The 16,375-nt window shown below is 41.1% G+C and overlaps 1 protein-coding gene across 3 annotated transcripts in view; it reads left to right on the forward strand.

Moving 5' to 3' along the window:
• The window catches only part of NOL4 (nucleolar protein 4), a gene marked incomplete at both ends in the record, with an annotated part of 200,263 nt that overhangs the window by 173,684 nt on the left and 10,204 nt on the right, over positions 1-16,375 (forward strand). For all 3 annotated transcript variants that reach the window (XM_082327545.1, XM_082327546.1, XM_082327547.1), the window contains one exon: positions 15,760-15,940. In XM_082327545.1, coding sequence (XP_082183671.1) covers positions 15,760-15,940 — 181 coding nt within the window. The remainder of the gene's footprint in view (positions 1-15,759; positions 15,941-16,375) is intronic.

The following is a 16,375-nucleotide window of genomic DNA, read 5'->3' on the forward strand; positions in this document are numbered from 1 at the left end:
GCTGGGAGCTGACCTGACATTTGCCTCTGGATAGTTGTCATAGCAGCAACCTGAATAGAGCAGCTTGATACAAGTGCCCGTTGCAGACTGGATACAGGTTCTGTGCTAATGCAATACCTCTGAATATTAATACAAGTGCACATGTACTGCCACTTGGAAATCACCGCTACTGTGTTCCCTTCCATTTATATCTAATTCCTAAATGTTCGTTTTTAAAGAAATTGAGATTTGTAAGGAGATGTTAATGATCTGCCTCCATGCAATTTCTGGTGCCGTTTCTCTGCATGTAACAAGGGGGTTGACCTAAAGAAAGACTCTTCAAGCACAGTTTTATTAAAAAAAAAAAAAAAAAAGTCTGGCTGTTGCAGACCAGGAGCAGTTTACGTCTCTGTTAAGAAGGAAGGAAATTACTGGTAGACAAATTACAGGTAATTGTAAAACTGTTTTGGAAGAAGCTAATTAAAAATCTGAGTTGCAGTGAGGGCATGGGCCTCCATTTCAGGATCACTATATCTGGCTTTCAGCAGTGAGGGGGAAGAGACCTTTAAACCTTCGTATTTGAGGACAGAGAATTTGTGTTTCAGCTGCACCACTAATGCACAGCTTCTAAATCTTGACACACTGAGGAGTTATTTCCTGTATTACCCTTCATACAGCAGGAAAGAAGGAAGAAAGATATATATTTCTGTCTCCATGTGTACACTGTTGTTCTCTTTCCTGATCAATGCGTACTGCAGCGCCCAGGAGGAAGGAAGAAACAAATTGTAGGATTCTTAAATGCTCTTTTTATTCTGTTGTTTATATTATGTGGTTTTCTATCAAGGGCAGATTTGGACAATATCGGTTACAGAAAAGGGAGTTATGCAAAAGTGTCTCCAGTGGACACTGGAGAATGCCCTGCTGAGGCAGTGCTTCTGTGGCAGAAAGCTGCAAATTCAGAGGGAGCACGAAGAAGCGGTTTTGTTTCAGGGAGATGGAGTCCTTGCCACAGCTATTCAGTATGCAGGAAGAGCACATCAGCTATACCTCCTTGTTAGAGGTGGAGGAGAAAGCATCAGGAGTTCCCTTCCTCCTGGGTGTCACAGAGCCTAATTTGCTCTAGGGGATGGGAAAGAAAAGGCACTTCATCCGTGCTGACCACAAGTGGCAGCAGTGCGGAGGGATGGGGCCATGTCCTCTCTCTGCTGTATATTTACATAAGACCTGAAAAATTCCATCTTGAAGTGATTTTCCCTTCAGAATGGGAGGCTTGCGGACTCTTAGAAAATAGAAAAGAGCAAAGGGAAGCAGATAGTTCACTTAACATAAAGCAAACAAATAGAAATTGGAATCCCCAAAACCACAAGAGGCAAAAGTCACTTTAACTTGCAAAGGGCTCAATGCCTCTTACACTACAGAAGCTTTATTAGTAACAGCTTTTTCTATTCAGACATCTCTTTGTGATTTGGTATTTAATAGGGATCAGAGTGATTTCTGTACTTCAGTACTTTATCCTTTTTTATCTGTGTACAAAATGATCACTAAGACGACTGTAACATCCTTGGTTACCCACATGCTAGTTTGCATTTCAGGCCTTGTTCACTTCCATCATTTCCCCACCTAATGATTATTTTACTTCTGAGTTGGTCTTTGGTTTGCTTTTGTGGTTCCAAATGATATGCTTTAACCACTGAGGCACAAAATGTTATGCAGGCACCGTTTAGCTGCATGTGGATTATTGTCAAGAGATCAAATTATGTACTAGTATTGGGAAACTTAGCTTCCTACCCAGAATGCACTGGCCATATTGTCAAGGGGAAGAAAATAAGCAGTATGCATTGTAATTTTAAATCCTGCTGCCTTTCATGTCAGTGGCAAAATTCCTGATTTCAGCAGTGTTGGATAGGGTTCTGTTATTAGCAGATGCAGCTGGAAGGGACTGTCGAGTATCACAGGGCAACCCCCCCTCCCTCCACGCTCCAGCCCAACCTACATTAAATTTGCTCCATGTATTGGAAGGGAATAATGTGCAAGGCATGAAATTGCAAATAATTTCATGCCTTGGATTTACAGTGAAGCCCTAAGGTGAGCAGCTAATTTTTCACCTCAACACAGAGATCATTAAATTAGAAAATGCTTTCTATTTCCAGGCTCTTTGTGCTGAGCATATGTGGTTGAATTTCAAGCTGCTGATTTCAGGGAACACTTGAAACACCCCGAGCTGCAATAAGATCTTGAATGTGAAGTAAAATTGATGCCAGTGTTAAGTTTTCTGTTCTGGAGGCTGATAAAGCTGAAGGCTCAGAAATGGAGTGTTGGATTGTTTCTTGGGCAGGAACTTTTAAACAACATTATCCCCCTTCCTACCATAGGCGGAATGAAAATGAACAGGGACCAAAAGAGCCTTCTTCCCTGTGTCTTTAATATCCATCTCCTGTCAAGGACGCAGAAGAGGAAAGGCTGGTGGAAATGTAGATACACAAGTTCTCTCCTCAGGCCCAAAGATGGAGATTTTGGAGCCAGGGCTTTTGTTCTTTCTACTCCTGTGTTGAAAGCCAGGAATAGAGAGCTTTTTACTTATCCCTCCCTTTCATGTGGCAGGAAGATATTAAATGTGAAGCATTTTCTTGCCTGTCAGATGTTTCTCGCGTAGAGACAAGTATGTTAAAAGCGTGATTTTGTCTTTCCTTTCCTGTGTTTATCTAATGACTTTATTGCACACACCCTCCTGCATGCAGCACAGGCAGGCAATAACGTTTCTGGTGAGTACACCCCTGTTATCATGCAGAGTTTGGGCCAGTTTAATGACACCAATGCAAACCCTGTGTGCATGTGCAAACTCTTATTTTTCAAGAGTGGAGTATTTTGGTTTTGGTTAATGAATTAATAGATTTAGAAGACTTTAAACGATCATAAATTACTCCTAAATTCAAAGCATCAGTTGCACAATGGATTCAGATGTATTCCTCATTCCTCAGTTAGAACAGTGCAATTCTCCCTGCAGAAAATATATGTAGAAATGTACGCACAGACTGGTTATGTTTGGTAGCAGGAATATGTTTGTGATTCAACAACTGGCTTGATGTCCCTAAACTAAATTTAGAAACATATTTTTCTATGAAAAAAAAAAAAAAAAAAAAGCTGTGGAAGCAGGAGCTGAGTGAATTGCCTGGGAGCAGCACCAGCTGCTAAAGAGGCTAGGCACAGGGCAAGGCAGCCAAGCAGGCTGTGGCCAGCAGCCCAGGCATTGTGCCAGAAGAGTCCTCCCCTGAAATGAGAATATTTGGGGAACAGATTTGTACTGCAGTGCACAAATTTCATGCTTATTACTCATGGTATTTCATATTAAGCTTCAGTTTTACTGTCTCCATTAATGAAGCAAATCAGAAAGTGCACCCTCCAAAGGCCAGTCAAAGTTCATTTCTTTGTTTCTTCCAACCGTTTATGCTACTCTGGTTTGATGATTGCGGAATCAAAAGGCCATAACCCAAAGCATCACTTCTTATCTACTGAATCTTTTAAAATACAGAACCCTCACAGTACTGAAGTTAAAGGATGTGCACCAAGTTCTGTCAAAAATTTAGAGCAGGTCTTCTTCAGTAGCAAAACATTTTCTTTCTACTAAATAGTTTGAGACAGGATGGGGAAGTCAGGGTTTTTTTAAAATACCTTTTATTTTTAAAAGGTTTTTTTCTTTTTTTTTTCCTTAAACTGTAAAAGTCAAGTTGTACCTGAGGCAGTGTTCAAAAACAGACAACCTGCATTGAATTCATAGAAAGAATTTTGGTTTTCACAAACATGCAGTTCAAGTTTTAGTGCAGATTTGAAATAAAATAATTAGCAATCAAATGTATCAAATACAGGGTAAAACATCTTTAGATATCTGAACCTACTGTTGAAAACAAGAACCAGTCATTAAGTGCCTGCAAAAAAGTAATTTCTCACTCTCTAACACACAAGAAAACTTTTTTTTTTTTTTTAAAAAGACAGCTGTCTGTAACTCCCACTAGAATTTACCTGTGGAAGAGACACCATACTGTAAATATGGCAATAAGCTGGAATCTCCAGCGCACTTATTTTTTTCCTTTTCAAAGCAGAACACAGACATTTTTAATTAGTTGAAACTGAGGAAGTTAATTCAGCATTGACCTCAAATGCTTCATGTCTAGGCTATCATCTCTTTCTAAATGAAGACGAATTTCATTTAGAATCTAATATAAAGTGCTTTTGTCCATTCCCCCTGCCACAGAGTCCAAGATATGTAATATGAAAGGAAAATGTGGGGCAGAAGAGAAATAGGAAAAAGCATCCAGAAGTCCAAATTATACCCCATAATTTTCCAAGGAAGTCTTTTTGAGTAGTTGCATCTCCATACCCCAGAGCTAGCAGGTGTGTGGAAAGCTGTTTTGTGTCAAGAAAATATGCTGTCAGTGGTGGGAGTGATATCAGTTGTAATGCAGTAGACGAAGAGACCTATGGTGGGAGGTTTAATTATGTTGACCGTGATGATATTGTAGTAATAAATCTGCAATGCTGGCACAAGCATTGCTCCAGTACTCCCACACACTTTCCCCTGCATGCTCCCTAAACATTTGATTCATGAGTTTAAAAATTTTCTCTGTTGGTGCTCTGGTGCCACAGTCCTCCTGCACTGAATGGAGTAGTGCTGATCTAGCCCATTGTAATCACAAAAAAATGGCATGTTGGCAAGGGGGAACAGAAACATCTCTCCCTATAGGAGTGCCTCACTGGGATAATTTCTTGAGGACGGTACAAATAAGTATGAAAAATGCAGAGAAAAATGCTTGATTGTGGTCATAAAAGTGGAGCTGCCTGAGGCGTAGCAAAGCTTGTTCTGAATGAGAGGAATACACCGCGAAGGAGGAATTTCTCTCGCTTTGCGTCCTCCTGGTTCAGCAGTAAGTACTGCTACACCTTTGTCACCGTGCATCAGTTTCAGCAATACATTGATTCATTCAGCACCATTACCTGCAGGCAAAACTGCTCTTGGGATGGGAAAAGATGACATTGTTTTCTTGCTGTTTGTGTTGTTTCTGTTTGGAAGAAAGGTCAGATATTCAGATTCCTCCATTTGTACTGCCTGTCAATGAGGAAGGAGCAAAAATGATCAGTAGCCATGTTCTTCTGCAAGGTGCTGGCCACTGCAAAGAAACGGGCTCTAAAAGACTAGAGGGGATATGCAGGAACATAAGAATATATATATCATAACCTGTACTTCATTTCCACTGAAGTTTTACCGTTGTTTTCTTCAGATTTTCAGCTAGTCTAATTTCAGCAGAGGCATCCTAGGCCCTGGGGTTCGTTATGCAGTGCTTCACTTTTGGGATCAGGCACGTACCAAATGAGGTATCTCTCGCGGTCCTGTGCCTTGAGCTATCTTAGGCTGAGAGATCTATGGAGGTGGCACAGGGAAGGAGAGGATCCTTTCATATTCCCTCTGGTCCCATCCTCTGTGGCAGGCTGAAGGAGTCGGTGATGCAGTCTCCCAAGGGAAACTGGCTTTCCTTTGAAGGGAAATGTTGGCTGAGAGTTGGTGGGGAGGTGCAAATAGAGGAGGTGGGGATTCTCAAGGCTGATGACTGAAACACCGCCTAAATGAGGAACTTATGATAAGGCCCAAGGCAGAGGCCATGCTGTGCTGTTCTTTGTCAGAGTTAAAATCTGCCTTTGTTTTCTGCCTGTCCTGAGAGGAAGAAATTCTGTTTGAGGCCTGGGCCCTAACAAATCTCCTCCCTGCTGGTACAACAGGGAGGAGCAAAAGTTCCACCTGCTGCCTCTCCTCTGGTGTTCCTCTGCAAAGCAGAAAATGGTGGCCCTGAAGATCCTTCTGCTCTTTGCAGAAAGGGGCCAACCTTTGTCCCTTTGATTGAATTTGGACCACTTTCTCCATGGGAAATGTCACATGTATTTTGTGAAATACACCGTGAGCACATGGGAGTTTTGCCAAAACTCAAAGGCATTGGCCCAGTTCATGTATTCAAACCAGGTCCAGTTCTGCCTCTTTCGTGCCTGTAGCTGTTTGTAATCTGGTGCTGGCCATCGTTGGACACATCATTTAAAATTGCACTGTAGAAGTCATTGCTGTGCATACACTGCAGTGCACTATACAGTCTTGCACTATGCACCTCTCTTGTATGTTGAGACAACTTTCAATTAACGGTGGTGAAACTATTAGCTAACTACATTTTTTCATACATTAAAATTCTCTAGAAAAATAAAGAGCATGACTATGTCCAATATAACTTATGAAATAACTTATGAAGGGTGATAACTGCAACCTAAGACAAGAACAGCAGGAGCTATGGAGAAGGTTAATTTGCAGGGCACCTTCCGTCATTAGTCCACCTCAAATGTGGTTGCTACACTGAGTTACACTTTTTAACATTCCTTTGTCCCTGATGGAAAAAAGCACACCAGGGAAAGGACATTCAAAAATCTGCTATCTAGAACTTTACTAAGGAGCAGTAAGTTTATTTCAAGCATCACAGGAAAAGTTAAATGCTATCTTTTTCCATTTGGACAGAGAGAGACATGGTCCTTTAGAAGAACCCAGTTTCTCTTTCCCCAGTGACTTTCCATCACAGTTATCTAAACTGTAGGAATAGCTCATCCATGCTCAACCAGCAGCACTGGTGACCTCTGAAAGCTCCTGTTGCTCTTCTGCTAACACAGTGGATAATGAACTGGCTAAAGCTGACAGGCTATGAAAAATGATCCCTCTGCTTTGCTACTGCTCCAACAAAAGTGATTCTCCGGCAACTCCTTGCAACAGCCATCTGAGTACCTCTTCCAAAAAAGTTTTCTGTTCTGCAGGTGAAGTGGCAGTGGTGAAAAAACAAGGCTCAAACACTGCAATGTGAAAACACTAACCTTTTATTTAAGGTTAATATACCCATTCCAGTCTATAAATAATGTGTCATTCTATCAGAAATGCAGAAGGCTGAGGTTCATTTTTCTCTCTTCTATACAATAGCACCATTGTATTTTGATCTTCTTTTCCCGTGTCAGTTTCATGCTTTCATTTCTTGTTGAACACTGGCTCCTGTCATTTTTGATGCCTGGTGACAACACTGATGCTGGCAGTTCATTTCAGTGTTAATAACCTGAAAGCAAAAGGAACCTATTGCCCTTCTAATCTGAAACTGAAGCATGATGCTTTCTTTTCTTGGCTCTATACCCTGTGTCAGGACAGTTTGGAGGTCCTTGAACTTTTGGCAGCTAACTTAACATTTTGATAGACACTCTTCAAGTTCCCACATCACCATTGGCATTACAGGGAGTTTAGATGCCTAACTGGACTCCGTATTACACCTGATTTAGCTCAATTAGACTATATCAATATTTCCTCACCATCTAAAAATTATATTTATCATTTTTTATCATCTACAATATGAAAACCATTTTGATATTGGACTTCATAGCAAAATTATCATTAAGACCTAGACTTCTGGCATGTTCCCTACAGTTGCATCTGCATGCTAGGAGCACTTTTTCATATAATGTTACATCTACACCAGGAAATTCTAGGCTGAGACTGATGTGTTCTCTCTGCAATGATGAGATGATAGAAGCAAGGAGGGTGGGATACAGGATATGCGTTACTGGGCCACAGACAAGGGAAAGCAGCAATCTCTGGGTGTTTAAGAATGGGACACCTTGCAGACCCTGCAATGGAAACCAAGAATCCCATGGCTCATCTTCCTTTAAACACCCTGCTCTGTGCAGAAGATGATGGCCACTTACCCTGGCAGCTGCTTCTCTGTGCAGGAGCCAGAAAACTCCAAGCTGAGACTGATGTATCTCCATGTAGTGATGAGATGATAGACACACAGCTAAAGCATGAATGTTCAGCTTAGCTGGAATACCTAGCTCCAACTGAGCTACAAATTGAGTAGTATTGTCACACAAGAACAGGCTTTCTCATTTTTTTACATACTTGATTTTAGTAAGTAAAAGTGAAGAAAATAATAAGCCAGAGAGAGTGGTAGAGAAAAACACGGTCTAGATCTGATTACAGAGTGGGATATAGAAAGTTATGTAGTCCCCCAGCTGTTCCTCACATGAGGAGAAATAGGGCGCATGCCTGAGGACAGCAGTTACGGCCCTCTTGATTTCACTGCTAAGTCCACCCCTGAATTATCAAAACACTTCCCAGTCTAAAGAATATCTGGCATGAGTTCTGTGATTTGAACTTGACTTCATGTTTTATTTTAGCCAGTTTGCTCAAATTTACTCTTAGTACTTCTGGGGAAAACCTCAGGGGTCTTTCTGCTGGCTGTGCATAGACCTCATCCATAATTCTAGTGCCTTATCCTCTGGCGAAGACCTGGAATGCTATTTATGAAGGACAACTAAACTTCAAGGGGAAGGAATCTGCCCAGAGGTGCAATTATTTTTTAAATTTATCTGTCCTGATGATTTTGGACAACAATTTATGGGACTGTCAATGGATGCATCATTTTAAAGAATACTGTAACTAGCCTGGGAGGTGGAAAAATACCCAAGTATGGATATATGTAAATATATATATATATATAAAAAAAATATAGATATCTGTCTTGGAAAGTTAGCAGAGAATAACTGTCCCTCAGATAAAATGTATCTCTGGTATAAACAGACTATAAAGATTCTAGCAATTAAATTTTCAGGTTTCAGCTATGGGTCTGGTGTGATGAGTTGAAATCTCAGGTAGATGTTAATTTTGGATTAAGACTCCTTCAATATAGGGACTGGAAATTTTGTAGAACTTTATTCAAAATAGTTTTGAGGTATGAAAGCATGATGCAACATGGCAAAGAGGTCACACGAATTAACTTTTCTGTGCACAAATTCATCAGGGAACCTTTAGCAAATGCTTGGTTTTTCTCATTGTGAGTACTGAAACTCTGCTGACTTCAACTGAAAATCTGGCTTTTGCTCATTGCATTGTAAGAGAAATAAAGCTTTCTGGGGAAGGTAGTATCTTTTATTAGATCAGCTTTTGGGCACAGAAGTTCTTCTCCTGGTCTAGGAAAAGGTATTACCTTTTTCTACAAACCTTACCTTGCCTCCATGCTTAGATCACAGCTGTAAGAGCACCTTCTACAATATTAAAAGATGTCCTTTTAAAGGACTATAAATATTCAGTATTTTAAATATGAAGGTCAGCCAATGCAAAGGACTGCTGTGAAGCTTAATTTGGATTTCAAACTCAGTGAATTATGTAGAACTATTTCATTTTGTTCAGGCCTCCCTAGTCTTCAACAGGTTTTATTTAGTGAGTAGTAATCTCAACACAAACCTTAGCAACTGGAGAGGGGAGAAAGAATGTGCAGTGGAAACCAAAACTAAAGTGAAAACCCACATCCATCATTTGCAGAAATACCATTTCCACCATTGCTAAGCACGCTGAGTCAACAGCTTTACTGCAATGTTAAAGGAAAATTTAACCTACTGTGATGTGCCAAAATAATGTTTAGCTGTCTAGGCTTCCAGGATATTGGTCATAAAATTAAAAGCTGAGTCAAACACTAGAGAATTAATTTAATGTAATTAAAGCTAATAAAAGATCCAGTGTTCTGTCAGAACAATGTGTGTCATCCAAGCAGTTGGTATTATCATCATTTATTAAGATTACCTGACACTTCCCATTACTAGGTATGCAGTTTGGTGATAACTTCATGACCTTCAGCCCCCAGGGATTACATTTACTGTTCTGTATGTTTTCCATCTGTTGAACTCTTTCAGAGAAGACTTCCGCCATTTTCAAGAATGAGGAAAATTTCATTCTTTAAGGGAAGTTTGATCCTTAAATGTATTTAACATTCCTTAAAAACAAACAAACCCTCTGTGTTTGGTCTTGGCAATATAGTGGTGTCATTTATGCCAAGGATGTGACACTGGGTGCACATGCTTACACAGTCAAAGCATTTTAGTTGCTAAATTCCCAGATTAGTCGAATTTCAGTGGGTGTGACTAGGAATCTGATCTCAATACAGAAAGGAGGGGAAGAGCACTGGGGCGGTGAACCATGGCAGGAGTAGAGATAACAAGGGATGAAAGGAAAGTGAGATTATAAAATGGGGTTGGATGAGGAAGCGAGTGGCTGAGGCTGGCGATGTGAAGGAAACTGGTCAGGTGAATTAAGGAACTAGTGATGAAAGTGGATCAGATATTACTAGCGAAAAATAATGTGGGTTGAAAACAGGAGCACCCCTGGCTAATCGTGGAGCCTGGCTTTGCTCCCTGTGGGACAGGATTTTGGGCATTAGGAGACTGACAGGAGTCTGAGAAGGGAGAGAAAACCTCAGATGGGACCATCAGTGGATGTAACGCTGATTAAATACAAATTAGGAAATGAAAAGGCTTGAGTTGCTGAAGCTGCTTGGGTATCAAGAGACTTGTTTGGGAAGGAGAGATTAGGATTTGCTAGGCAAAAAGACTGAAACTGAGATGGAGGGTAGAAGATGAAACTAAAGAAGCAAGGAGGATGAGATGAGGAGTCAGGGATTTTGAAGAGCTAGTATGAAATAAGTTTGAAGAGACAGAGCACAAGGTATACCCAGTCAGGTCATGGGCAGGGAAACGGCAGTGATCTCCGGGTGTCTAAGAAGGGGCCACCTTCTGGGCCCTGCCCTGGGAGCCGGGAATCCTGTGGCTCATCCTCCTTTAAACACCTTGCTCCATGCAGATGATGGTGGCCGCTTGCCCCGGCTGCTGCTTCTCTGCGCAAGAGCTGAGATGGGCAGAGAGCTTCCAGCCCCACAGCCGCCTGCAGATTCAGCAGGGCACCCCATGATGGAACTTCCGAGTTTCTTCCCATTATTTTAAAAATTAAGTTAGACAAAGAGAAGCCCGTTATGTTGTTATGGTTGCAGAACTCAAGCACTTTACTTATTAGGTAATGCTAGCTTAAGGTTGCCTTTGTTGCCAGAATCTCACCATCTGAAAAGCAGTGATAAAAGTCCTATCTAACAGGAGTATTGTGAGGATTAATTGGATATGCTTTGAAAAGTGCTACGTGGTTTTATCATGTGTTTTTATTTACTTTACTTTTGATTCAAAAATCATAGAAATAAATTGGTGGGTTCCAAATGGGAAAAATATATGAAACATTATCTCCTTTCTTCTAAAGCCATGCTACAAGCTATTGAGGCTAAAACAAAATTTAAAGCACATGAAAGCATGGGGGGGTTTTTTTCATGTGAATGAATTTTTTCTTCCTTTGCTGAAAAAATGGAAGACCATATGCAAATATTGGGTCCCTGGCTTGCCTTTTTGTTTGAAGACTAATCTGAAATTGAGTTCTCCTAACCTCAAAGTGGTATTCTAAGAGAAGTGTTTATTGACAAGAACAACAAGCAATACACATTTTTCAATTTAACATATTAAAAAAGAAAGTATCAAGAAACATGAAGCAAAAATGTGTTTGCCTTTTTGTCTCTTTTCTAATTGAGTGAGAAAAAATCACCTTGACATAGGGGCAGTTAAAAGCTGGCATTCTCAGAGTTGTTAATTTGTCAGCCTGGTAGACGTTGCATTTCATGAAAGCAGTAGTTAAATGCATGTCGCCATCTTTGCCATTTTTGGAACATTACCATTTATATTCTTGTTGCAGAAGTTTTGTTAGCTTTATGGTCAGCTAGCATTGTCCATGTGAGCCGCTCTGCAGGCACACTCCCTTTTGGGATTTACATTTACATGGTAGCAATGCCTGTTGCTAACAGTGGAGCCAAGACAATAACGCTGCTCGCTCTTAATGGGAATACACAGACTTTCTGACACTTGTGTATATATGGGGTCAAAACTCAACGTAGCACAGATTTGCCTAGGCTTTTTATTTTAACAAGCTATTACTTTTTTGTATTATTTGTGTGGTGGTGAAGGAGATAGGGAACAGAAAGGCGCAATGGCACTGTTAGAGTTGCTGCCACGAAGGACAGACTTTTTCAAAAGAAATGTGTGTGCTGTGCCTCCGCTGGCATGGGGGACAGGAGGCTGGGATACTGTCGGTGAGCATCGCTCTTTGTACCACAGTCGTGACATTCTGCACCAGCATCTGTGTTGCTGTGGATGGTATTTCCTTTTAAACTGTTCATTAGGTGCTCAGAATATCAGTCAGAGCAGGTAGTTAGGTCAAACATATTAATAGATGGTTAGTTAATTGTTACTGATTATTATGAAATTAAAGTATTTTTAAAATAATGTTATAAATAAATTATTAAGCCTTTCCAGTGTAAACATAGTATAGGGGGAAACAAGAAGTGCTGAACAGCTAACACAGAATAATAAAAAACTCTCAGTTCTGGAACAACACTATGTTTGCTTAATGTCTGCATTAGTTTAAAAGCAAAGGCAATTAAGATGAGAAGAAAGAAGAGAATGAATCTGTGCAGAATAAATCTCAGGTATACAAAAGTGAATATGATATTCATATTCTCTCTCCCCAAGAAAAAGAGAGCCTGGCTTCTATATCCTAGTGTGGCTGCAAGGAAAAAGGACACAGTTTTGCCTTTTGAAGTACAAAATATTTCTGAAAAATGCTTAAATCCCAGGGCAATGCATGAGAGGTAACACGTAACCCCCTGGGACCAGGCTAATGGTTCATAATCCTACCAGTAGGGCTGACACCTGAGCCTGCTCAGAAAATGCTCGCCAAAAATCCTGCCCTGCTTCTGCATTTAGTCATCCTGAAGTGCTGAGCTAAGCACTTAGATGAGGCCCAGATTTCAGGTCTGAAATGTATGGCAACTTATTCATTATTTAGGTACAGGTGATTTGTCTGCTCTTTAAAGATATATGTAATATTTAGAGGAAGCCACCTTTTGTATAGTGGCTGAGAGATGAGAGCTCATATGCAGAACCGGGAGCCCAGGGCTCAGCATCCTCCTCAACCCCTTTCACCCCTTGGAGGAGTGCCTTCCCCACCAGGGCGCCTGGGCTCCACCTCAAGCCCCAGCCCATGGCACCCCACGGTGCTGCACAGGGCTGCGATTAGTCCGATACAAAGATCCCCCTTCGGCAGGGCAGCCCCAGCCTTGGATTCCCAGCCTCGGAGCAGCTTGTGAATTTTGTGTTAGGGCGTAGCTGGAAGGGAGCAGGGCTGGAAGCCTCCCAGGGCAGCACTTCTCTGAAAGGGAACTGAGTCATGCTCCCTTTTTGTTTGCTATCTCTGTAGCCCTATGAATTGTGCATTTCTTTCCACACAGTGGCACAGCTTCAGCTCCGACTCCCACTGCAGTTTTGCTTTGAGCCTGGTTGCTAGGAGATGGCAGCTCTGAGTTCAGGGCCCCTCCTCACCACAGCTAGCAAAGACCTTGCATCCCAAATTTTCCGCCTCTTCACCGTGTATTGCAACAAGGAGCCAGAACTCGGGTCTCCCACTTCTTGGCCATGTGCTCTAACACGTGGGCTGGTACGCACCCAGGTGCACTGAACGCCCTTGCTGCGCCCTCCGGCCAGGCTGTGCTTGCTGTGCTCTGCTAGAAGCTCAGTGCATCAGCTCTGCAAGAAACTCACTGGCAGGTTTTCAGTGCACTAACTAGAGGGGCTCCGGAGGACACGTAAATTCAGGGACAGCAAATTCGTGGGTTCTGGACAGTCAGGATAAGGAGGCAGGCCCTGAGATACTCTGCTCAGCTATAGGAGTTTGTCCCCTTTCCACTGTACCCCTTGAACACAGTCCAGGTCTTGATAAATTTGCAGAAGATCCCTTACTGATCTTCATGAGAATAAAATGAGGCTGTGTGAGTCTATGACAGGAAGTATCATCTGGTTTTAGACATAAGGATACAGAACATCTCAGCCTTGAGAGTGTTAAAGATTTGGACGATGAGTTAAGCTTTGTTGCCAAGACAGAACTTTACTGTATAGCTTATGAATATTTTCTCAGAGAAAATAATACATTTGCTCTTATAAGAGACAGCAGTGACCTTTGGAGATAAAAGGTAAATGATATTAAAGTTGAATTCCTGGCAAAAATACATTGCAATTTTGGCCCTTTGTTTAAGGCTATTATTACTTAAGAAAATGCATAGGAGACCAGTTTGGCCAACTCTTTTAAAAATGCAAAGCTTTGCATTGGCTCATATTAGTGCCCAAGAGGCACCATTCTGATTGTTTATGGAATTAATTATCTGATGGTTTAGTGTTCTGTATTAAATATTAAAATTTCTGTTAATAATATATATACCTTCTCCTGAGTCATCTCAGTTGTGGCCAAGTCTCTTTCACCAATAAATATCTACAAGACAGGGATATCTTAATCTTAGAAAAGTTGATAGTGTCTTATTTGAGAGGTGGAGCCAATGATTGTTCCTAATGCAGACAGGAAAGCTGCTTCAGAACCCTTGTTGCTTCAACACAGAGACTGGACACTGAACTATTTGATCCCTCTGTTCTGGTATATACATTCTTATTTTTAAGTAAACACTGTAAGAAAGGTTTGAGGTTTTTTTATAGCATTCTTAATAAGTTTGGTATATTTAGCAACCATAAAAGGGTTGTGCAGAAGAGAGAGGCATAAAATGGACAAAATCTTGCACAAAGAGGACATAATTCTAACAGGTCATTTTTCAGTTAACTTCTCTGAAAAGGTCTGCAAACATTCTCACCTCTATTTTTTGAAATACTAATCTTCCATAGATCCATTTTATTTGAAATCACTGAAATATATTTTCATCAGATAAGAGTGTAAAATCAGGCCCATAGAAGAGTCTACAAGTTAAAAGAAACAAAGAAAAAGTTCAAATACATTTGCAGACTAAATCAGAAATTCTGGCACTCAGGTCCCTGTGGAGGGCTGAGCAGTCACACACTGATAGTTTTCCTTGTTTCTAACTACTAAAACACATTAAATCTTCTCTTAATGCCTTTCTTTTTTTCACCCGTGTCATTACTAAAGTTGCCACAGGGGCACTCTGTGATCATGAGTGGAGGTGAGGTGCTCTAAGCAGTAGCTACAGTAAGTGCAGATGGGGAAAAATACACATTCACCTGGAACATAGGGGAAAATTGGAGGGCTGTTGTGCTAAATCCTTTTAAATATTATGCCAGCATCTAACAGGCAAACAGGGAGCATTGAGGGGAACTCATGGTGTGCAAACAGTCGCTGCTCACACACAGATAACAAATGCTTTCAAGTCACATTTGTAGAGGCATCCTTACCACTTGGCCCTTGTGTGCGTGGGCACAGCAACTGTTTGTACAAGGTAGTTGTACAAGTATATTGTACAATAGAGGAATGGAATAAAACAGCATTTCCTATGTTTGCAGAGAGCCGAGTAAATGCTGTTTTATTCCATTCCTCTGTTCCTTCTGTCATTTCTGAGGCTGATACATCAAAAAAAGTAGTTGGTGCATTCTGTATTGTTTTGTCTTATCAAGAAAGATAGGATTCTCTGGCTCAGAACAGTCACTCCTGTAGTCAGAAAGTAATTTTTTCTATCCTTTCCCACGCTATTTCTGGACAGGGTTGGGTTTTGCAGGCAACTGTGAGCTCTTCAGGGTAAGAGGATGCATCTTCTGCTTTGAGAAACAGTATGGTTGGCTTGTGGAGCACAAATAAATGAATATTCTCAGATTTGTAGGAAATCCGTGTTCTTGCTTATTTCCATTGTTTCTTTTCAGCTGATATTTGGTCAATCAGAAACGCACCTGTGCTTGTTTAACATGTATTATACTTTTCTAAAAGCAATAGATGTGGAGTCTTAACAATGGAAAAGACCCTCTTGTGCAAGGTAATATGTAACAATAATTCAAAACCGTTCCTTGTTTTTGCAGGACGAGGCTGCTCCAGCTGACAAGCAGTACAAACAGGAGCCAGCCCAGGTCACTTACTCAACATCAGCTGTTTCCAGCACACAGGAGGTGTTGTACATCAATGGCAATGGGACCTACAGTTACCATAGTTACAGAGGGCTCGGAGGTGGGCTGCTAAATCTCAACGATGCTTCTGGCAGTGGTGAGTTTCCATATAAAATGTGCCTGTATGTGTATGTGCTCATGTGTACGTTTCCCCCTGCTGTACAGAAAGCTAGTAGGTTCAATATCCATAGGCTATTATCAGATAATGAGCAGGAACACAATCCCGCAAACAGCTACTGCTGAGCAAAATACTTGCTCACTGTATGCTAGTCTCCTTTCAGTTTCAAGGGACTAATTCACGATAGGGCGAGACCGAACCTGAAGTCTCTAACAAAGCTGAGTAAAAAAATGCCAGGTTAGATCTTCAGTCGATTTGCAAGACTTTATGAGGACCTGCACTGTCATTGTTGTCCTCTCCTATACTGATCACAAAATGAGGCCATTAGTGGCTTCGTGGCTGGAGTGTGAAAACACTGAACTCCATATTTTGTAACACAAATGAATTGACCTAGATTTCTCACATGGTTTCTCT

The sequence above is a fragment of the Platalea leucorodia genome, assembly GCF_965183815.1.
Source record: "Platalea leucorodia genome assembly, chromosome: 1".
NCBI classification, from domain to species: Eukaryota; Metazoa; Chordata; class Aves; order Pelecaniformes; family Threskiornithidae; genus Platalea; species Platalea leucorodia.